This window comes from Erithacus rubecula (assembly GCF_903797595.1).
Source record: "Erithacus rubecula genome assembly, chromosome: 6".
Taxonomy (NCBI): domain Eukaryota; kingdom Metazoa; phylum Chordata; class Aves; order Passeriformes; family Muscicapidae; genus Erithacus; species Erithacus rubecula.
The window spans coordinates 40,688,409-40,713,438 of NC_136688.1; the positions used below are offsets into that span (position 1 = coordinate 40,688,409).

General features: G+C 37.4%; 1 protein-coding gene across 3 annotated transcripts in view; it reads left to right on the forward strand.

Moving 5' to 3' along the window:
- Window positions 1-25,030, forward strand: part of NRXN3 (neurexin 3) — a 686,791-nt gene that overhangs the window by 533,023 nt on the left and 128,738 nt on the right. For all 3 annotated transcript variants that reach the window (XM_079309900.1, XM_079309899.1, XM_079309901.1), the window contains one exon: window positions 21,269-21,440. In XM_079309900.1, coding sequence (XP_079166026.1) covers window positions 21,269-21,440 — 172 coding nt within the window. The remainder of the gene's footprint in view (window positions 1-21,268; window positions 21,441-25,030) is intronic.

The following is a 25,030-nucleotide window of genomic DNA, read 5'->3' on the forward strand; positions in this document are numbered from 1 at the left end:
TTCTTCGCATCTGTCAACAGTAAATTTAATTTGCCATTGCATAGACCAATTTCATAGATCTTCTACTAAGAAACAACTTAAATAATTTTGTGCCAGCTGCAGATTTGTTTCTTTGTTATTTACATCCTTTTCCACATCACTGACAACTAGGTGAGGTAGAGCTGCTTAAGCAGAGTTCCTGCATTGTTTTCTTTATCATACTGGAAAAAAAAAACCCACAATTTTGATCCTAATTTCTTTTTGCTGTATTTTTGTCATTTTTAATTATTTACAGCACTTTTTCTTCTCTTATGATGTTTTTTTTCCTGATATAGTTTTTTTTGGTAAAATGTTCTTTAAAGATCTTTTGAAATTCTGTCTGACATCTGTTTTCTTCTATCTGGTGTTTCATTACATCTTTGTAGATCCAAAGAGTCCTAGTATGTTTGATTCCTTATAGAAAGAATTCTGGATTTATATTGTCATATTTTAATAATTTGTGGCATTTATTTCTGTTACAGTGCCAACCAATGAAGTAGAGTTTGCAGGTGCCTCATTGTCATAAGGATCATAAATATTTAAAAAAAAAAACCAACAAAACAACAACCAACACAAAACAATCAAACCAAAAGGCAAAAAAAAAAAAAAACCTAAAAAAAACCTAAAAAAAACTCCAAAAAAACCACAAAGAAAACTACCAAAACCCAAAGATGTCTGTGTTACCTTCCAGTACTGTTGTGGCTGTACTCTGTAGGGTAGTGTATGAATAGCTGCATTATTTTGCTAGCAGATCAGCTTTAATTGTAAGTATTAAGTAAATGTTGGAAAGATACAGTTTGTATTGTATTCTGGGAATAATGTATGCTAACTCTTTGTGTCTTTCAGTAGGTACTGCAGCTCTTCACAGCTATTTACAGAGTAAACTGCAAACACTATCATTAAATGGTAACATAGCTTTGGTGTTGTGGTATGAATAGGGAAAATCCAGACCTTATATCATCCCCTTTCCGCCTTTTTTTTGCTCCAATGCATTAACTTTGTGTGAAGTTCAGACTGAAGATAAAGTTTCTCTTCAAGTTACCCTTTTCAGAATCAAATCTTAGTGGAAATCCTTGTGATTGGGTTATGGCTCTAGACGTTTAAAATCATCTGGAGAGTCATTAAGACCTAAGTTGATTGCATTCAGAGAGCAGGGAGTGTGCATGTCCCTCATCAGCAGTGACAGTGGGAGACTTGAGTGGCTTCTCAAAAAATGAATTAGGGCTCTTCTGACAGTGCTCTGAAGCCCTCAAGGCTAAACCAAATCCTTTTTCCACTTCTTGTGATGTGCAAATCCTTGCAATTTTCAAAGATACAAAATCTCTTTTTTTGATGGAGATACAGGAGTGGAGTAAATGGCAACTGAATTAAGGGGACAATGCAGTACCAAATGTTAACTAAATACTGAGGGGAAAATGAGTGAGACATTGAAGTTATAGACCATGATGTGGAATAATTTATGCTCAGAATTTCACTCAACACTTGACTAATACTGAATTGTGAGCAGTGGTCCCACTGCTGTTTAGGGTCTGGATATACCTGTTCCATCAGCAGAAGGGAGAAGTAAATTAACAAAATATTCTGGATGCTTTCATCAAATTCTGTGTAAATGGGAGGTGAAACATCTGTAGTGACAAACATTGTTTCTTTATGGCCATTGGAGCTGTTTGACCCCTAGAAGTTTGTTTGGCTAGGAGACTAACTGAACCATAGCATCCATCTGGATTTTAAAACACATGGTGGACATAAAACAGGAAGAGATTTTAAAGACTATTTCTTGTCAGACCACAGCTACCACACAAAAACCTGTAAAGTATCAAGGAAGCTGGAAGTGAGGATGCAAAATTGAGAATAAATTGTATGTCCAAGATACTTTTGCTTAACTTTAGAGATGAGAAGAAGCAGAAGTTCCAGAACTCTGGTAAAGAGATCTGACTAGACAGATCAGATTGGGCAAGAGTCCTATTTTTTTCAATTATTATTCTTCCATCCTTTCCAGCCATAAAGGCCTTGTTTGTAAGACCTGTTATGTTTATCACTGGTAGCAACAGTAAATGGAAAAAGACAGGCAGGATAATGACTGATCTCTGAAATGGCTCATTTTGTTAAGTAAATTACAGGTTGTGCTGTGGACAGAGACAGTTGGCAGGCAGTGTTGCCCAAGCACCAACCCTCACAGAAAGTGAAATATGTACTTGCCTTTCATTAGTGCACAGGGTATCATTATCACCACTGCCATTGTGACAAATGTGATGGTTACACGTGTCCCCTGAGAACAGCTGCAGACAGGAGGGGTGGGCTGTGCAGTGAAACAAGCTGTCCTGCTATCAGGAACTGTTCAACCTGCAAACAAATCTGTAAATATCTCAGTAAGAGGTCAGACAATACATGGGTGAGGTTTGCATTTGTCTAGACTTCTCCCATTCCGGGATCTCTGAGCAGTCTGTACCCACTTAATAAAAATGTTGTTCTCATTTGAAAGAGGGGGGAAATTGCTATTATGCCTCCTGCAAGTTACACAGCAAGTCCCTTCCAACAAAAGGGGTAGGTTTAAGATCTTCTGACATGAAGCTCTCCAATTGATTTATTAAACCATTATTTTCCTTACAAAAACAAATTACTTGCTGTTTTTCAGTCACTGGACTAAATGCTCTGCCAGCTGTCCTTTACCTGGCAAGCAGTGATATGCTACTGGTGTTTTCAGAATGGATCCAATGAGAATCTTCCCTTACTCTATAATAAATCCTGTGAGCAAGAATAATGTGATAATTTCAAAAAAAGAGCATGGGGAAAACTCTTTACTTGTCTCAACAGTTAACACTTTTCTCTTGTAATTATGAAGGGTAAAAAAGCTTCTTTTCATCATATATTAGATAAGATGAGTAGGCCTAATTTTGAAAAATTAGATTAAAAATTTACTGCTCGTGGAAACAGAATCCAAATCCATCACAAAAATTATTTAAGAGCTCCTATGTTCAGAATGATAATTTTGAACACAGAAGAATTATCAATGTGTTCCAGATGGGAATTTCTTGGCCATAACTTTCACCCAGCAAAACCAGCACAAGGAGAGGAAGTAGCTCCTGGTTTGGGCTCTTGCAAAAGTTTTTCTCTATACACTATCTGTTCATTTTTTACTCTGGAGTACAAGAGTCCTTATGCTTGTTTCTTGATAAGAAAATTGCATCCTTAGAAATTTTGTTAGCTCCAAAAATATTAACTCCTAGTGCAATGGTCTCAAAAATATTTTATAGCAAATATGTGCCTAGATTACAAACTAGTTGTTTTATAAGCTAAAAGAAATTGATTAAATAGTTTCATTAGTTATCTGTTAATCAGAAAAGATAAATTGAAGTACTTAACTTCACAGTTTCATACATTATTTTGTATATCTCATATTTTCACATTTTTACCGTTCCTAGTTTGAAGTACTTTGGGTTTTTTGAGACTTTCCTATTATAAAGGTCTCTATAGCACAACTAATTTTAATTTCTAATTCAAATCTAAGTAATCCTCTTGAAACTGTAGGATTATGTTCCATGATAACAATGTTGTATCATGTTGCAATCTGGTTAAACTTCAGTAACTAAAGTAGGTCATTTGCTGCCTGAGTTATTGCTGGCATACATGAGTTTTCCCTTTATTTATATATATATATATATATATATGTATATGTACACACCCATGTTAGTACTCCAGCATGTTAATACTCCAGCAGTCAACAGAAAAGGGGCTTGCAGAACTGCAGAGAAGAAGAGGTTGACGTGTGTGTGTGCAGGAGCTGGAGTGCATTGTGTGGCCAGCCCAGCTATCAGAATGGTGTGTGCTGGCCACTGCCATGAGCTGTGTGTGAGTGTGGGTGCTGAGCCATGCTGGGCTCCTGCACACACAGCCTGCCCAGCCCTGAAACTGCTGCTCTGCACTATGAGCATTGTGGCAGTTCAGGCTAGCTGAAAGGGCCCTCTGTCGTGCTGCTCTGCTTATCTGCTTCTATGTCTTACTTTCCATTTAACAGTAAAATTAATGAAGTGAAAACCAATACCCATCTTCAGAGCTTAGCTATTACCTTAATTAAAAAGCAAATATTTAATGTGACATTGTTAAGGTCAGCATGCTCAAATGTAACCAACTGTAACTTTGAAATACTATTTAAAATGTCTTTAATTCCGCATTTAAGAAGGCTGCTGATTTAACAATCCAGGAAACTCAGCTCTGATCACAAGCACTGCACCTTCAGTAACATGAGTCATTGCATCTGTTCTCTTTTTCAGCTATCTCAGATATACAGTTGAGACAGTGATCTGTGCTAGCAGTAGTATTTTAGTACACAGTGTTGATGCTTTTGTAGGTCTGTTTCCTCCCTCATTTCCCCCATTTTTTCCTTTTCATAGTTTTATGAGAGGCTCTTCAGGAAGGAGCAATTCAGATCATTCTTCCAACCCCGGTATACAAGACAAAAAGCACTGTAACTTACAGGTGACATACACAAGTGGAACTGCAGACTGTTTCCAAAATTGCTTGTCACAGCAAGAAAAGTACACATAAACTCATAGTCAAAAGAGAGAAATGTTCTGAGATGTTAGTGGTCAAGGCTGGTATTGTGGCTTCCATCGTTTCTGGAAAGTGACTGATCTGGATATAGTAGGGCTGTTTGAGCTGGACAGAAAATACTCCATCTTTTTGACAATGAAGAGTGGAAATCTTTGATTTGTGTTCAGCTAGCGGGGCTAGCTGTGGCGGGGTTAAGTGCAGGTTTCATTTGTGTGTCAATGAAATGATAGAAAAGTGGCTTTTGCAAATAAACCACGGGCAAATCTCAGAAAATAGTGCAATATACCCAATCCTCCACTGCTAACAGGGTTAAGAAGACTCAGAGGATCAATTTAAAGAAATAGTTTTCAAGCCAAACTTATTTCTAGATAAACAACACTGAAATCTAAGGAATGCTGCCAGAATTAAACAATGCCCTTAATTTCTAGTTAGCGGTTGATCTCAATCCACACAGGTAATAAAAGAAGATGCCAAATCTTCTGTAGCTGTTTGGTAGTCTCCAGCAAATGAGTTAGAGTCTCAGCCCAGTTGATAGTGGTTGGAAAAATTGCAAATCCCCCAAAAAAGTCAGGTTTTAGTATGCCCCCAGAATAATTTACTTACTGTCCACCTGTCCTGAAAACGTGAAAAGAGAAAGTGCTGTAGGGTTTGAATCTCACTCCTTTTCTTGGAGTACTCTTGAAGGTGCATTGGTTAATGAGGATGGCATATAGGGAGTTTTCATTGCTGTTTTTGCATGTTTCTTCGATGTTTAAAAAACAAAAAAAGAGACTAATTAAGTATTGTATCTTGCATGTCTGTAAAGTTATCCAGAAAAATGGGGAGAGACTTGGCACAGCTACTTCTCTGTTGCTTTGTTCTATACTGAGATAGAGCTGCTGGGTTTTTTTCATTTCCCTCATCTCTTTTTTTTTTTTTTAATTTTGTTTGTTTTCTTTCTTAAATAGAAAAAAATAGCTCTTGCTATTAACCTTTCTCACAAAAACAATAGAGCTTTTCTATTCTTCTTTCCCATTTCAGATCATTCTGTTGGATAAATGTTTGCTAGAAAAGATGGCAAGTCTTTCATGTTCTTTTTCTTCTTGAAATAACCTATGTAGTTTCACAAAGAAATAGGGAAATACAGCCCTGAAGGCTGGCTGAAGTGCATGTCACCAATGCCACTTGAAGGTTGTAGAGTTGTTAACCATTGACTGTGATCATGACCCCGCTCCTTTAGGGTTGCATCTTTGTTTAATATGTAACATTAAAAACAAAATCCGAACTCTAGTCACCTGAAAGAAAAAGTGAATCATGATAAAAGGGAATTGACAATTGCATTTTTAAAAGCACCAAACCAGTAGAAGTTCCAAAGAACTTTGCGTGAGGAAATTATGTTAAACAAACTTTCCCTTGCTGCCACGTAGCACATGCTTCAATGTCAAGAAGAGTCCTTATTAAAAAGACCACAGTGTTATCTCCCCTGATAGTAATTCTTCTTATTGTTCCCTTGAGATAACACTTCCCAAAGTTTGGCAGGGAGCTAAAGGAGGGCCAACCTCTTTAGCAAGAGCAACAACCACACTGAATAGAGTATACAAAACCAGGAGATTATGGTGTGTCTTTTTGAAGGTAGTAGTGGGCTGCATGAGCTACCAGTTTGAAGTGGTTATGCTCTGCATGTAATTTCAGTTTGAGAAACCCACATATTTCTTTGTCTAGGAAAGATAAAAAGAAATTACAAACGCCATAAAGCAAGATTTTAACTGGACACATTTTTAGAGTTTGAACACCTTCCACTGCAGATAATGTTGCTGTCTGTATTAGAAAATTGTGTCTTCAGATAAAATAAATATCTGAAGTTTAGGCTTGTAAATGGTAAGAAGATTTCTGCTTTATCTCATTTTCTCATCATTTCTGCTTCTTTTTCTTCAAAGGAAAAGGGAATATGGAAATAAAGACTAAATGTAAGAACAAGTAATATATTTAGAAATTAAAATTCTAACATAATCTGGGTAATTAAATGAAACCATTATAGTTATTTTATTACATTTTCATTTTCTTATGGAAAATCTGAGAAGTTTAAAAGCCATCACAAGGTGGAATTTTTAAAATCTTTGATACCTGTTTTTTTTTTTTTTTTTTAGTACACCTGAAATTTTGAACCAGTTGTATTCTCCCTGATGTATTCTGGCCATTCTGGTCTCTTTTCCCACACTGGGACAGTTCTGCTAGTGTTTGAGGCTCATTAGTGAGAAGCTGTGCAAACCCTTCTGAAACTTTCAGAAGCCTGACGCAGGAATCTGCTGTGCATTCAGGCTGGCATTTGTACCTAGCTATTTAGGGAGACTGTAATTAGGTTAACTTGTGTTCTGGTGTGAAAAAAGACCATCGTGATTTTATGATACAGAACTGCAATCTGTTAGCTTTATCCATCCTTTAAGTGTTAGCATAGGTTATCTTTGCATGCAAACTGGAGATTGGTGTTACATGAATTCCCTGGAGCTTCTTTCACTTATGTCATGTACTTAATTCTTCTTTGGCATACAGGAGCATAAATGTTTTTTGGTGGATCAGCATAAATTTCATGTTACTAATTCCAAAACAACTGTATCCATTTTCTGAAGGAGAATGCTTGATTATTAATATTGTAATGAAGTACAAAGCAATGTGAGGATAGTGGCATTTATTCAGAAGAGCAGTGGGATTCCACAGAGATGAACAGGACCATTGCAAAAAGCAGATCCAATACTTCTAATGCTATTTTGTTTTATCTTCTCATCTTCTTATTGTAATATGGCTAAATATAGAACACGTGGTAGCTACAAACACAGGGAATCAGTGCCAGTGCCAGCATTCCTTTTTTTATGTTCTTGAAGTGCTCCAACATGGATACACATATTGTCTGCTTTGTTTTTTCAGTATTTTCTTTATAGCCTGGCAAGGCTATATTGCTAGCATAGCTCATCAATTTGCAAAATAATTTTTTGAATCTTTATAATGGGTACCATCCTCTGGAGCTGTTTTTTTTTATTATTTTTTTGCTTGTGAAACCCCATGTTCTTATAATAAATAGCTCTGCCTTAAATACTGTATAATTTCTGATTAGTATATAATTATATACTATGAGGGCAGTGAGGGACTGGAACAGGTTGCCTAATGAAATGGTGGCTGCCCCATCCCTAGAAGTGCTCAAGGCCAGGTTGGACAGGGCTTGGAGCAGCTTGGTCTACTGGAAGGTGCCCCTGCAGGGGCAGGGGAGGATGGAAAGAGATGATCTCGAAGATCTCTTCAAATCCAAATAATTCTGTCATTCCATATACTATTTTTAAACTGACAACACTAAGTTGCTGTTGAACTGGCTGGTAATTGCCCTCTAAGAAGTTCTTGAGGGCCATAGTCTATCCATAGCATAGGTATAGCAGAGACATTGAAAGGAGGTGACTATTTTATAAACTATCATGCATGGACATAAGCAGAAACATCAATAGGATTGAGAAAGTAGGTAATTTTCAATGATCTAGTCAACAGTTGCTTATCAAGAATGTTAACTAAAACTAGCTTCTCCTCTTTTAATGGGAATATTCAGAAAATATATATAGAAATATATATAAATTCACCCTGGCCAACTTCACCAACTGACCACTGCTGCCTGGTTGCATCTGCCAAAATGACTGATGACACAAGCCCCTTTCATACTAAGGCTCCTTGGCTCTCTCTCTGCAGGCAGAGCTAGAAGTCCAGCTCTAGGAATGGAGGTGGGAGCCTGTAGAACTGGGTAAGGTGTAGAGGTGCAGAAATGAGGAAGGTCATCCACAGTTTGGTCTGTCAGACTGGCTTGCTAACCACTGTGCTGCCTTGGTTCTAATTCCTTTTACCAGAAGTCTGCTGTATCCACCTTCCAAGCCCAAACTCCCATGCCATATGCTGCCAGTACTGTCCTCCATCTGCCTGAAGACACAGACACAGCAGCCATGATAGCTGGCCATAGACATCCATCACCCTTATTGCTCCTTCAGCTTGTATTTTACAAGATCAGCCTGTTGCAAGTTTATTGTCCCTCCCAATCAACTCATCAGATGGCTAAATTGTGTAGGAAGGAGAAAATATGGAGAGTTTGGGCTATGGTCATATTATTGCAAAAAGATAAGGCATATATTATTCCCCTGAACAAAATGGCAGTTCTTTAAAATTTGATTTTTAAAGGCTACATTATTTTGTGCTGAACATACAGTATCAAACTAAATTTTTTTCCAGATCTGGGTCCTCTACAGAGCTTTCTCTTGAGTAGAAATGTCAGAGTTTGACCTACTAATTTTAGCAGCTTGCTGACAAAATAATGAATGAACAGAGAAACTCAGTTCTTGCACTTGGGTAATATTTACTGAATGTTGCTAAATCAAAAAGTGCTGGACAAAAGCAAGAAAATTTTTCCTTCCAATATGTGAGCATAAACTGTATAGTCTAAGCCATAACAGTCCTTTATCTCTAAATTCCTTTGGCTGCTCCAGTTTATTCGGAAAATTCTTCTTTAGCAAGGAATGGACATGTTAGGGCTGGTTTTGTACAGGTCTTACCTCCCATACCCTGCGCTTCCTTTACCTCAGTGTTCATAATGGTAACTACACTGATTTTTAAATAACAGATTATCTCTAGAGATGGTCTTTGTCCCTATGAAACATAGCTGCTTCCCATGGAAGCTAATGTGAATAAGTGAGTGCCCATAGGGATAAGGGAGGCTGAGCAATGGAATGCATCCTTACACTAAGTTATTTTGTGTTTCTCTCCTACTGATTTCAAAGTGTTCTAGAACCTAGAACTCATCTTCTAAGCACTGCTAGTCTTACAGTAGGATTAGGATCTCAGCACAGTCCTAAGACTGGAGTTTCTTTTGTTATATTGGCTGTCCTTTCACATCTCATAACACTTTTCCCTGAAAGGGCAGAGAAGAAGGTGTCAGGAAGACGTAGGGAAGCTGAAATTGTGACATTAACCTTCTCCTTATTCACTACTCCTTCCCACACCTACTCTGAAAAAAAATCAGTACTGGAAGTACTTCAGCTTTTTTTTTGTGACATCCTTTCCAAATAATCAAGTTCCATTTGACATCAACAGTTCTGTTTTAACTAACATAATATAAACTTGGCAAGGGGCTCAGCTGATACCACTTTGCCAAACAGTAAGCAAATTCTGTAACACAAAATAAATATGCAAGTAGCCAAGTTGATTTATTTTTTTTTTTCAGTGGTCTGTCTTGATTTAATAAAATTCTCGTCTCTGTAGGAAGGGTCAGTCTTGATGTGAGGTGCTTTATCCAACAAGTTTTAGATGTTTTGACCTATTTAGTAGTTGGTGCATCCTATGTGTATGTAAAACATGCGTGTTCGAAGTGCTCCTTGTAGAAAAGTTAAGGTAATGTAAATTTCTAGGTAGTGGCTTAAGAATGAAAAGACATTTCAGTTATTTGCTCTGTTCTTGCAAAATTTTGTCAAGCAATTTATCTTTGTCTCTGCTTTCCAGCATGCAAATGGTACTGGTGGTTTCTATTGTGAGCTATGTCTTCAAACCATTATGTTCTCCTCTTATTTTTCCATTTCTGTGTAATATTCCACTATTTCTTATCTGTCAGTGTTCTGTCATACAATCTGTAGAGTATTTAATTATTTTGAATTATTAGAGTATTTTCATTAGAAATTAAGTTTCCTATATTGCAGTGTTCATGTATTTTTAATATTCTGCTTCCATGAAAAATCTTAGGAAACCTCTTTGATTCAAGATTAGAAAGCTGGAGTCCAGCCACATCTCAAAAGCAATGTTATACTAACTTTAAAAGAAAATCTACCATTTTAAGAAAATTGGCTTGGAAAAACTAGAAATAAGGTGTTATTGAATCCAGGTACTGTTTCTGTTTGCAAATCGTCACATTTCCCTCTTTTTCTTGTTGGATTGGAAGTACCTATCGAACCTTAGCTCAAACTTCTTGCTTGCCTGGTGCAACTTGTCTTGGTTGCACTAGGCTGTTCATATTATACAGTTCATGGAATCTCTTTCATAGATTTCAAAAGGAACATAGAACATAGATCATGGACGCATTAAGTTCTTTTAGAATTCTATTCTATTAAAAATTTGTAAAGAAAACACAGAGAAAGGAAAGTGCAGTAGTATATAGTGCTTAGTCATGTAAAGCCTTTAAATTCATATTTTTGGTCCACTCTGAAACTCTAGGATATTCTTTAAGATTAAGAGAAGAGAGTTTGCAAAAAAATATACTCTAGGCAAAACCAAGTTTAAATAGATTAATTCTGTCCAAAGCCTCTTCACCCCTTGCACTTTTATAGCTATTGCACTTGGGTTAATTGGATGGTGGCAAATTGGTGTTTGTGATCACCTTTCCTGTCAGAATGCAATGTCCTTTTTTAATGCCATCTTCTTGACAAGTGCTCACTTTTCTGTTGGCTATGGGTTGAGACAGACAGCTGGGATTGCTATTACTGAGCAATATGTCCTGTGCCTTCAGCTTATTGGCATCTCAAAATTGTACCAATGCTTTTGATAAGGAAGCCTAGTAGTTAAAGTACATGGTTTATTCCACACAGCCTGTAAGTACCAGATCTTTAATTCTGTATTTTGTGTATGTATTGGGTTTGTATGGCAGTTTTGGGTAGGGGGAGGATATATAGGTGTCTTCTCTGAAGCTGTCAGAAGCTTCCCCCATGTCTGACAGGGCCAATGCCAGCCAATTCCAAGACTGGGACCTGCTGCTGCCCAAGGCCATCCGTGTCAGTGGGTAAAACCTCTGTGAAAACATTGTTAAAAAGGAGGAGAAATTGCTGAGCAGGAGCAATGGCAGTGAGATAGAGCCTGTGGTGAAACCCATGGTGAGGCAGACAGCAGGGTGAGGGTAGAGAGTTTGAGAGTAAAGTCCTGGAAGAAGGGAGAGTCAAGGATAAGGTGGTTTTAGCTGAGTAATTTCTCCTTACTCTGGTTTGATTGGTAATAAATTAAACTAATTTCCCTAAGTTGAGACTGTTTTGCTGGGGACAGCAACTCATGAGTGTTCTCTGTCTGCCCTTATCTCAACTCATGAGCCTTTCATTTTATTTCTTCTCCTTGTCCTGTTGAATTGGAGATGTGATGGAAAGGCTTTGGTGAGTATCTGGTGTTCAGCGAGGTTCAAGCCACCAGAGCATGACTGCCACTTTAGCTTCTGCCAGCACAAGTTGTTGGCAATGTTACTCAGAGGGTTGAAACCCCAGGGGAGATGCTGTGAGATGGATGGAAATATTTTCTTCTGGAAGAGCTCTGCTTTGGAGCAAGTTCCTTGTTCTTGTGCCCTACTAAAATCTGACTTGTTACTGCAGTCATTTCTTTATTGAGTGGATGTGACATTTTAGCAGCTGGTCATGTTTTTGTCTGAAGAGTGAGTTGCAGAGAAGCTCTTTGAAAGGTAAAGGCCTGCTTTTAATCAGCCAGCTTCTGTAACACTGGGAGAGTGCAGCAGTTTATGCATGCTTCAAGTTTAAAATGCAGCACACAATATGCATTGGCTCCCTTCTCTGGGAAAATTGAAGCTGCTGTCAACATTCAGAGGCTTCCTATTTCTGACCTAGTGCAGAATCATACCTACAAGGTATAATTTCACAATACTTTCTAGGATATTGATATTTTCAGAAAGCACTGTCAGAATATTTAATCCTAATTATACTTGGAGTTCACACCATCACATAGGGCATATTTTTATGATGCGTATTTTGATCCATGAGAACAAATTAGCCATCTGAATGGTGTATTTGCTAGTGAACCAATAGACAGGTATCACCTTTTTAATTTGTTTTGCATTCTGTTTCCCTAGGAGATGCCCCTCTTCAGCATGCTGTTAATTTGTTTCTTTACTTGCAGTATGATATTCCTAAATAAGTGGGGTTTAGCAGCCTCGTGGTTAGAGTTTCACCAGCTGTGTAATAACAATTGCTTTTTTCAAATTGTGTGGCCTAAACACACCTGCATGTGTTTCTTGAAACATTTTACTGCCTGTAATTGACTGGCAGTGTATTGTGCTATCCTAGGTAACAGGAAAAAAGACTTAATTGGGCACAGGGTCCTAGGCACTGAATGGCACAGTGGAAGCCTCCCTTTTAAGACTGCTGAATATCACTGATTACTGGGCTTGGCAGGTGTCAGATATAAGAGCAACTAGATGTGCCACAGCATTCCCCAGATTTTGAGGAAATGGGTTTAGGGTGAGCTTAGTACAAGCCTCATCATGGTTATGATGATACTGTAAATCAGGATACCCTGCTTGATATTAATTAACTGTACTGCAATAACATCTGGAGGCCTCACTGGATACCAGGGCTCCACTGGGCAGATAACATATATAGTGTTTGATAAGCCTTTTGATAATGTGACTTCACATTATAAAAAGGCAAACTGGAGAGAGAGAAATTAAAGTGGCTCTTTCAAGGTACAGCATAACAGCAGTAAAATAAAAAACTTTTCTTTCAACCCTGTACTGTCTAATTAATCTTGATTACCTCTGTGAGTGAGTTAAAATCTAAAAGTCTCAATCTGTACTAATGGTATCACCTTACATGAAATATGTAAGTTTCTGGTGCAAAATTAATTCCTAAGTGTAATTCTGCTGATATTATGTATTAATGTTACCTAAACTGCTTCAATGATATGTAAACCTTTTATGTGATGCAGCATATCTAGGCTGAAATAAACAAGCAGTTTCTACATTTTATGTCTTTTCTTGGTGAGGATATCTTGTGTTTGTTGTTGTACATAATGAGTCACTCCTGACCCTGTAGAACTGTCACAGACCCAAGCTTCTTGTCAATTTATTTTTTTTTCACATGTCTTCAGGGTAGTTTTATTTATAAAAGAAACTTATATTAGACAAAAGGCAAAGATTGAAAGATGGAAAGATGCAGGGAGAGAAGGAGATTAGGTAAAATTAGAGCAGGAGAATGGCAATTTCACATTCCACTGGCAACTATTTCTGTAATTTTGCAAAGGTGCGTGGACAAAATGTTTAAGACTGGGAGTAAGAGGTACTTTAGTAGCAGTGTATTGCTGTGCTACAATTTTTTGTAGTATGGGCCATTAAAGAAGTATTATGTTACTGTCTGTGTCCCACATAAATATTCAACTGACCAAAAATGAAGGGCAGTTTGGAACATTTGTTAAACTCTTAACAAGGAAACTGGTATAAATTTTACTTTAGCCAAATAATGTAGTGTGTCTCCAACCAAAGAGTAGAGATCATCTTTCAAAACAAGGAACACCCCCAGAGAGCACTCCTGAATTACACTGTTGGTCATGATGAATAAGCCTCAAATATGAGCCCTCATGGTAAGATTGTGTAATTTCTGTAAAATAAAGTTTAAAATTTCTGGTGTTTCCACTTGAAAAAAAAAGTATAAGTAAACTGAAGGAGTTTTAGGGCCATGGAGGAGTTTAAATGAAAGATTGGAAAACCTGCTTTTAAGCAAGAAACACAGAGGCCTGAGTGATTTTTTTTATGCTCTGTAAAACTGAGGAGAGAGTTTGCAGTCAAGGAAAGATGAAGCTGGAACTCTAAGGCTTTGCTTTAGCATATTTTTGCTCTGAGGATGGACTAACAGTGGCAGCTTGACTGTGACAGATGTTTGTCTGAGCTACCTTTCCTAAGCCTTCAATAGAAAAGACTATATTTTCATTAATTTTCCTAATTTAATTTTTTCACCACTTCTTAAAATGAACAAGAATCAGTAGCAACCTTCAAGAAAATTTTGGCTTGATCACATACCTGCAAGTAATTTTTGGCAGTATGATGCTAGATGGTGTTTCAGTATAGGCTGTAACAGTTAAACAATAATGATCTGCTTTTCAGGAGGGGCGGAGCACAAGGTTATATTCATATTGCTGTGTTCAACGGCTCTTTATTCTTCCCATGAATTTGATACTTTTTTTGCTTAAACATAATTGTCAGTCAAATGCTTTTCTTATAAATTTGTAGTTCTTTGAGTTATAAAGAACTAGTGCTAAATCATTGCTTCATGACTATACACACTGTTTCAAGTGTACTACTTTTTGGAACCTTTTGTATCTCCTCTTTCTCTTTTTGAGATGGCCTCAAAAAAGATCTGCATACTGTGTTCAAGAATTTGAGTCAAAGGTCCACCCTTAATTTATAATAGAGGTTTTCCTTTTATACACTGTTCCTTTTCATTATAGTTCTTGAATTCCACTTGCCTTTTTGACCGTGTTCAACACGAGGCCAATCTCATCAAAATAGCAACTGTAATGAATCCAAGCCTTCTTTCCTCAGCTGCAAATCACAAATGCTGCTGTAAAATATATTCTGTAGTTTAAAAAATAATCAATTCAGACAAGATATATGATCTCCTATAAAATTTTAGAGGAGAGTAGATTATAAAAATTGTCCTTTTTAGCCTTATAAATTATGTATCCTGAGAACTGCTTCTTTTAAAAGCCATGCCCCCAAAGGGTAATAATTTCTATTTATTTTATCCTCTCTGTGTATATATGATTCTTTCTGATAAATAGGTTTTAAATGGCATTGAGTAGATCTGGTTGAGCACCTTAAAGAGGCAGTAACAGCATATAACAAAAAATGATCTACTGGTCCTTTTAACAGCTCTTAAGAATCAAACAAAATTCCCCTTACAAACGTTTTTACCTAGATTCAAGGTAACCGTAAAATGTTGGCACCCTGATCAAAAGCTTCCAAGTTAGGTAAATTATCAGTTCTCTCAGAGCACTTGCTACTTTTGTTGATTATTTGCCAGGGTAGGGATACTGATTCTTGAGTGTGCTTCCCCTGCCATCATTGTTTGGATAAAGGCAGACTTCAGTAAACTGTCCCTTTACCCAGCCCTAGAGATTTTTACATATTGAGTCCTGACTTACCTCTCAGTGATATTCAAACCAGTACTAAATATAGCAGCTAGAGAAGAGCAGAACTAGCTGCCTTGTAGTCTGTGCTGAATACAGGTTTTAATACTTCCCCTTTCCAAATCCATTGATACATGTATGCCAGAAAGATCTGTCCAGCCATGCATTCAGTTCTAGCTGCAGCCCAGAAGGGCCCCCTAAGGACAATACTGCTTTTTGCTGCCTTTCTAATCAGCAAAGAACTTTGAGTTTCTGTGTACAGTGAGAATTCACACAGAGTGATTTGCAGTTGTAGTAATAAATGTGTCCTCTGTGGAATATGCATCTATAACTTCTCCTGGATAACTCACACATTTAGCACTGATGTACAAAGCCCCCCTAAACCACAGAGAGTGAGTGATCCTTCAGAGGGACTAACATTCAGAATCCAGTTTGAGGAAAAGCAAAAATAAAAACCAGCTAAGCAAACAAAACCCCAAAGGAAATCAAGCAAAGAAAGTCTTAAATAATAAAGTGAAAACAAAGAGGGAGAAATAAAAGTTCAATCTCTTTTTAAAAACATAGATTGCAAGTGTGAGGAGCCTAAGCTGAAGCAAACCATTCCAGGAAGAGCAGTTCTCAGGGTTATAGAAAAACAAAGTAATTTTCCTGAATTTAGAGGGTAGTGCATTTGTGTTTGTGTGTGTCATTTTTTTGGAGGGAGGGAAAGTTTACTAAACCTTCCTACAGCATGAAATGGCTTGTATTACTAAAAGGGCTTGTATCAATTTCAAATGAGAGCAGCAAAATCAGCAGTGATCTGCAGGACAGAGTAACTCGGGGTATTGTCTGCCAGGTTTGATGTCTAGCCTTGCTGGAACCAGCCAGGGTGGGAGGAGGAGGCAGTATGTGCAGTAGTTGCTATTTAAAAATTATGCAGTAAAATGAATGTGAGAAAGCACATGGCATTATAATCAGATTTCAGGTATGTTTTATAAACACTTCCCTTAATTTTACATTTTGCTTCAGAAAAATCAGGAAAACAACACTAAAAGATACTGGCATAAACTCTGCTTCCACTTCCACCAGTAGGAATTGAGTTTCTTCAACAGAATTGCTATTGATTCACATTGATGCAGCTGAGAGTAGGATCTGTCCTAATGCCTGGAGTTCTCTCCCTTGGATTTTAAAATGAAATGCTTTCTGAACACAGGGAACAAATATATACTTTTAGTGTGGACAATTTAAATGTTAGATTTAGGAAAAGAAAACCTAAGAGTAAAGCACTTTTCAGAGCACAGAGTACATGTGGCTGTTCATGTATGTGTGCCCTCTGACACACTCTAACTGCTCATCTTACAAAATCACTGCCACCCCCATTTTTCTTTTTTTCTACCTGGTCTGCTACATAAAGATGCCTTCAAAATATAAAGGCATGGCATGGAGAAAGCAAAGGCCTGACAATTTGCACTCAGGACAGGCTCTACTTTTCCTTGAATGAAGGGAAACAAAAGTTAAACATACCTGCTAAAATGTATCACCTCAGACCTGTCCTGAGGTCCCTTCAGAAGAAAGGAGCAGGTTTTGAAAGAGTTGTATGTAGAAGCTGAGGAAAGCTTAGGACCTGCTCCTCTCAGATTGTAGTTGCTCTCAGGGCTGAAATGTTTGGATTGGCAGTATATAATCAATATTTAAGCAAAATATATCTGGATTTTCAGGGCTTGCAGAGCTTGAAAAGATAGGTGTCTTTAACTCCTCTCTCACAGATAAGAATCTGGTTTACAGAAAGGTAAAAGAAAAGGTTGCCTAAAGTGAACCAATGATTCAGGGCAAGCAATAAATTGCTGATCTCCTGATCAGCAGATTAGATTAGCCCTTGTGTCAATTAATAATGTTTAAAATGTTTGGTAATTGTGCATATAAAAACCTTTTGTCAGGAGTCTATGTAGAATACACAGGTCAAGGAGAAGCCTTGTACAATTGTTTTTTTCCAGTACCTTGCACTGCTTTTGTTCTTATAATTTATCTACAACCATTCCATTATGTGATCATAATTATATTTCTAAAGTCTTAGAGACGTAATGGCAGAAGTTTATCTCCAGAAGTACTATAAGGACTGAAACAGTAATGTGGTTTTTGAGGGAATTTTATGGGACAAATCAGCACAAGACAAATTCTTGACAAACTTTAAAAATCCTTTTTGGCACAGTAGCCTTAAAGAAATAAGAGAAAAAGTAAGATAGATTAAATGCTGAGTTCACTTCATTATTTATAAATGAAATGGTTCTCGGTTTTCCAAGGCACAGTGCCAGCACTTGATGTCACTTGGAGGTTTCAAAAACATTAGTTAATAGTTGTCTTTTCATGGAAAGATTTTTGGGGCACCCAGTGAATACCAGTATAGAGAAGAAAAAAATTGCACTATCTGTTAAAATCCTCTTGAACCCTTTTGGACCATGTCAGTTGTTTGGTCTGTGTGTATTCACCTTTTTCTTTTCTCTGTAGTTAGTTTTTTTTTTCCCTATAGCTACAAAATAAATGTTACAGGTAATGGCTCAAAGGTAAATGTTTCTTTGTCACGTATTTACTGGTCTAGTTAATACCTTTGTTTGGTTATGTGGAAAGAAAATCCACCAGTTTAAATTGGGGGAAAGGAATGAAAAGTTATGACCATCCTGAAGTGTCATGGTAAAGCTTGCCTTTCAGATTTGGAAGGAAGGTAGGTCTTGGTAAAAGCTGTTTTTAATGAAGTACTGTAGTGTAAGAAACTGGAATTGCAAAGATGTTGAAAATAAATTGTGGGTTTTCCCCTTGTGTTCATGGTCACTCTTCTTTGCTGTAGGATTTTCTCTGTGCTTTGCTTTACTTTATCTTTTTTTCTTCTGCCAGCAGTGCATAAACTAATTGTTAATCTTTTCATAGTGTCTGGTGCCCTGGAGATATTTTATATCATAAATAAACAGTATCTTGGAATCTGTGTGTGCAGTTTGGCTTCAATAGCCCTACCTTTGACATATTGTGTTGTGTTTTTTTCTGGTAATTGGAGCAAAACCATTTTTATGAAAAGTTCCTACTCAGTCCAAATTAAGAGTCTCAGAAGTTGTGATTCTGCAGAACTCAAAGAGTCACAGGGAGCTCTGCCCAAGAGTGGTCTAAGAGAGCTGGAGTAGGTTGTCCATAAGAACCAGGGTTTTGGGGGTTTTTTTAGACAAATGTTTGCACTTCTTAGTGGCAACAAAGTGTTACACTGCTTTTAGAAGGGCTGTCTTCTCTGGCTCTGGGAGGGGATGCCTCTTGGGATGGGGAAGGCACCAGTTTGCTCATTTCCATCTTCTCTCCATCAGGCTAAAGGCCACTTGCATTTTGCAGTCCTCTCTTTCCAGAATCTTATCTCTTTCCCAGTTTGCCCTCTTATCACTACCCTTTAAATAGGTCTTTTCCTTCAAGCCCTGGGAAAGGAAATGGTGAAAGGTGCTATCTCCTTTTCCTCTGAGGAGAAGTCAGAAACATTTTCTCATTCTGCAGAGATTAATTGAACTTGCCACCATCCTTTTCCCAACGTGCAGGTTTTTACCTTTGCCTCATTAAGCCAGTTGGCTGGAAGGTATGCAGCTTTCACTCTGCTGAATACCTTTTAATTCCTTCCTCTCCTGTTGTAGTGGTCATCTTTTCCATTAGAAAAGGTGCAGCTCTTCATTTTACCTGCTCATGCTGTACCTTCACCAAGGTGAAGCAGCCACAGTTTGCCAAAGAAGCTTGATGTATTGATGGCAATTAAAAAGTAGTAGGAGAAGTGGATCAGGAGGTTGATTGTAAGGCAATATCAAAACCCCAGTATCAGTAGCCTGGTTACCTGGGCACTGTGTATTATTTGTGTCTTTGAGGAAAAATTAATCATGTGTTCTTTGGTAACTGCTGTGCAGGTAAAGATAATTATATGGTTGCCTGCAAAAAATCCACTTAAACAGTTTTGGGAGATCACTTACTTCATGTATTAAAGAAGTGGTGAAGCTGTGCCAGCAATGCTTTCATCTGAAATAAATCTTTGTTAACAGAAACTTCACTTATTTTTGGGCTAGCATAAGAGAAGAAACATTGTTTTCAAATGGCATCTGATTTCATGCATCTGCTGGGAGCAGCAATCCATTTACCTTATGTTCCAGTGAGAAGGGAAAGATGATATCAATATATGGAAGAAAAGTCCCTTCAAATAACAGTATGAATGTACATGAAACTTTGTATCCTGCATACATTTAGCACAGTCTAAAATTTAGTGTTGTAATGAGAGAAAAACCAAGATGCTTACTGTTTCAGTTCTAAACTTCAAGTAGTGGAATCACTGCTCATGACCTCTTCAGCTACAGGACTGTTTGCTTTCCTTTCCTAAAACAGTGCTGTAGTCCTGACACCAGGAAATTTGGTGTTGGGAAGAAAATGTCAAAAAGAAAAAAGAGTACTGAAGATACAAGGAAATTATGATGAGTACTTTGGTATGAGTAAGTTTTGAAATGTAAGATGGAGCAGGAATCAGAAAGACCTCTCTGAGAAATTGAAACATGACAGGAATTTCAGAAGAAGTTTTTTTTTTTTTACCAGGAGACAGGATTAAATCCAGGAGAGAAATCCAAGGTAGTCATCAAGTACAAGAGGAGAGGTTTCTTTCTTATTGCTGAGATTGCTAATGTGAATGTAGTAAAGTTAGGGTAACAGCCCTGGGGGATGTGCTCTAAGCAGATGTGTAAGGTAGTAAATGAAACAGAATTGTCCTGTGATTCTTAGTTATGCCTCAGTTTTTTTTCAAGGAAAACATACTTGTATAGAAGATGGCCATCTACTCTCTGTTTTGTTTCAATTTCATAATATGGATAACTAGCAAATGTATTAGCTTCCTATATGATACATTTCAGTTTTGCCTGCCTGTACCAGTTTTGGATCTATGCAGTGCACGTAATATACCTTCACAATAACTGACACCAGCATACTGTGCCTCTCCTAACTCGGTGTCTAAAGGTGCATTCCTGTTAACTGTACAGTGATGAGAATTTATGCTGCTGTTTAAATCAGTAATATTAAAGGTACATATCTAATCTGAGTATACTCTGGATGTGTATTTTACAACCTAAAGTCATTAAATATGTTCATTATTGAAACCACCTGGGGGAAGCTGCAGAGGGAAGTGTTGTGGCATCTACAACAGTCTGCTCTTCCCTTCTTCTCTTTCTTCTGGAAAGTTTTGGGAGAGCACTGCTTTTTTGGTAAAACACTGGTTGGTGTGGGATGGAGAAAATAAGATGGGCTGCTCCTATCTTTTAGGTAACTTCCCTCTGGTTTTCAAAGTCAGCTAATGGCATTTCTGCTCCCTTTGAGTTCCATTCATCATCTAACTGTATTTTTCCTGCTGGATCCCACAATTATTTTTGGGCAGGTGAGGACTGTTTGTTTCCCAAGAAGAATAACAGAACAAAAAAGGTGTTGATATAGTAGCCTGTCTGTGGCTGCATTTTATGTAACAAGTGACTAGTAATAATCAGTAGAGGTGTTGCTCAAATAATTCTTTATCCACATCTCCTGATTTTTGTTGCCTGGTTTCTCACCCATCTTCTGTGATGTTTTACGGGAACAAATGAGTCACTGTCTTCAGGTGAATGCTGTAAAAAACAGTGTGAAAGAAAGTGTTTGCACTGAAGCAGAACCAATGAAATGTGTCCTGACAAAGCTCAAAATGACACTTCTGTGTATTCTTCAGTGCCATCTACCGGCAGAATTACCCACTAGAGACTTAGAGGCCAGGACTAAGTGGCAGCAATTTAAAAACATTTGTTTTCTTTTCTTGTTTTAGGAGCAAGGCAAGATTGGTGTAGTCTTCAATATTGGCACAGTGGACATCTCTATTAAAGAGGAAAGCACACCTGTAAATGATGGCAAATACCATGTAGTGCGTTTTACCAGGAATGGTGGCAATGCAACACTTCAGGTTGACAGCTGGCCAGTGAATGAGCACTACCCCACAGGTACATATATTTTTCTTTTTGTTTTTCTCTCTCAGTGTATCTGTATCTATAAACTAATGTTCAATAACAGCTGGTTGGTCTATGAATCCTTGTTGCTTCATCCTGACAATAAATTCACAAGCCTGATGATGTGTATTCTGTCTCTTGGAAAACAAACTAATAGTCCTTTAAACTGGAAGAATAAGCATGCCAGTGTGGTATGAAGCACATAGATCATACTGTTTCAGAGCTCTCTAAGTGAATCCTGGCTCTACACAGAGTTACGAAGCCATGCAATGACAAACTTGGTTTTGCTACTTGTGATATTTTCTAAATATTTAGGGTAGAAAAGTTTTGAGCAGACTTTATGAAAAGGAGCAGTGACTCTAGCCACACCCCAGATTCTGTCAATATAAATACTGAGTAGAAATGTAAGGAACATAGAAGATTAAGCAAGTATTTGAGTAGACCTTATGCTTTCCTCACAATTTTTTATCACCTGAATTTTACTTCCTCTCTTAGGTTTGCAGATACAAAGGTTAATACACCATCTAACTGAGACTGAAAACTCCTAGCTGACTTTCTGTCAAAATGCAGTGGAAAAAATCAGTATCTTTGGAAATTATCACCCTAAATCCATCAGAAACAGTGAATAACTGGCTCTTGATACACTGTCACATGTTTTATCCCACCACTGGTAAATCACAACTTCATGATACTTTATGTCACCATGCTAAAAGATCAAACTTACTCCAAGTGAAAAACAGATTGCTGTGTGGTGCTGGCAGTGCATTAGATACCTGAGGTGTGATGATGCATATGGTTATAAAAGGAAAGAACTTTAGTGTTAACCACGTTCCTCTTATTCATATTCTGCCTAAGATCAAGCCATGATCATCTTGGTTTTCAATATTGCATCTAAGGAACAATCAGTTCCTTATTTCTAGGTTGTACAGTAGTAACTCAGGACAGAAGGAATATTTCTTGCTAGTTGTGTAGGAACTGTTCAAAAGAAACTTAAATTATAGGAAATATCCTAACTTGAGGTTATATACTAATTTATGTGACATTATACTAATAAATTACTCCAAGGGGATGACTTAATCTCTTCTACTCCCTCAGAAAGCACACAGGAAAGTTTTTAAATGTGACTCATCTATTCTGTATTGTTCTCTGCCACATATGTCCCTTTGTCAGTGTTTTGTGAGGTATATGCAAAAGGATGCATTTCAATTATTAACCTTATTTCTGTGGAAGAAATTCTTTTTGAAGAATGCCATGACAGATATGCTGTGTTAGATTCTAGCTCTGCTATCCATTGGTTTGAAAGGAAAGTGTGCTAGGAAAGGTCCAGCTGAGTATCTTTCTTTTGCTCCTTTCATCAATTATTTTGTAAAGTATCTCCAATCCACTTGGCAGCCAATTACAGTCTCTACAAACCCTATGAATAAATTTTTTCTTACATTGCTTGCTGTAGTAAGTCTCTGGTGTAAAGAAACAAAATATTCAGCTCAATTCTTCAGAGATATTTATTTTTAAAAGGAAAAATAAATCACACTCAGAGACTACCTCAGTACCCTGGGCTTCTGCCTTGGCTAAAGATATTTCTGTGTTTTCATTGGAAGATGTATGGTTTTGTGGAATCAGCATTAATCTTATGTTCTGGGCTGGTATTGAGTGTATGCAATTGTACCCTAAGAAAAAAGGACACCTTTATCTTCCAGACACCTTTTCCTTTCTGTGCATGTATTTCAATTTTTTGTCTGTTTGTAGATGACGGATTTTTCAGCTTGTCCCTGTGAAAATAAGGCTTATGGGACCATACTTCATGTGTGCATGTTTCTCCTTTATTTGTTTGCTACTCCTTTCAAACCAATATTTTAGCCAAATTAAAAAAAAAGTCAAAAATCAAAAAACCTTAAGATATTGCATTGCTGTGGGAAAAAACCCAAGCAAACCAACAAGCAAACAAAAACAAACCCAGGGGAGGAGAGCAATGTTCCAGCCTTCCCAGAGGAAAGGACTGTGGCTTAATGTCAATTCATGTTAAATACCAGAATATCTTTATCATAGAGTGGCATTATGAATACCTAAGATTCAGAGAAGATTCCATGAACCAATAATTACAGGAAACCAATACTTTTTACTCCCATTTTCTGGGAAAAATGGCTGTCAATGGTTTTTAAAAGAAGGCTGAATAGGAGCTTTTGAAGTTAATTACTTGTCTTTCACAAACCAAACTTGCACTATTGTTTTTTGTTCTGACTGCAAGACCAAATCTGTGTTCAGCAGAGATTCAGCACTGTGAAGGTTTTGTGGTTGAAGGGACCCAGGCTAATCCAGTGTGTTTCAGCTGGAACCTGCTGAAGATTTAAATTCATATAAAACTTGAGTGATGCTAGCTAAATAATCCCCTATGTTTTGCATAGGATCTTGTCAATTCTGGAAAGACAGTTATTTGTAGTGTTTAAAAAACATTGTATTTGTAGACTATGCTTGCTTGGGCACACTGCATTTACTGTAAAATGAGCAATTTTGTGTGTATTTGGGTCTCCACACTGTGCTACAGCCTAATGTTTACAAAGTTTATAAATTGCATGTATCTTCTTTGTCATCACACATGGTGCAATCTTCAGTCAGGGCAGCATTCTCAATGGCATTTCTATGCTCCTCTCTGAGTTTTATTACTTGTGGGAGGATTATACATTAGACTCATAATTACTTGCTCAATGAAAAGTACAAATAAAAGTTGGATATTCATTAAATGAGCAAAGTGAGAGAATATTGGCTTTCCTTAAAATACAGTCTTTAGTTAAATTGAAATTAACTGAAACTAGCCCAATGGGACCAAAAGGTTCCAAAGCTGTATTTTTACAACTTCAGATAAAAGACAAGGAAAATAGAATGACAACAAACTTACAGCTCAGGCACTGACATTTTGGGTTTTATAACATCCAATTGCATTCCAGTCACCTGCAACATGAGCTTTACACATTCTTGAAGGAAAAGGGTTAGAGAAAGATGGTAAAGGAGGGAATTAACTTGGAGCTAAAGTTTGCTTTGTGGCTGAAATGATCCAAATTACTAGGGATGATCTCTCATCTTTAGTACTATTTCAAGGGGCCAGAGTTTCTGTTTCTGGGCAGTAAGACAGAACAGTGGCCCAGTGTAGGTATCTGAGACAAAGCTCCTGAGAGTTGAGAGATGTCAAAAAGGTAGCATTAGTACAGAGGCTGCTCTCTGCAGTTCAGCTGCTGTGGTTCAGCCGAGACCATTGAGCTGTTTGTGATTTATTTGCATTAGTTTTGCCCTTTCTCTTCTCTTTCAAGAACACAGTAAGGAGATGGGCTTTTTCCATAGGCTGTGCTGATAGCCAATTTCTTCATGCTTGATTCATTAAGCTTGTGATCACAATGTGATAGAATTTTTCTCAGATTATAAAACTTTTGCTGTCATCTGAAATACAGTTCTCTATGGCTGCCTCCCTTTGCTGGCTCACATGCTTTCATCCTTTTGTGTACATCACAAAAAACAGGTTATGCTTGGTCATCCTTATTTCCTGGGGAGAGCCTTCTCTGTATCTAAATAAATATTTTAATGATAAAATTGGA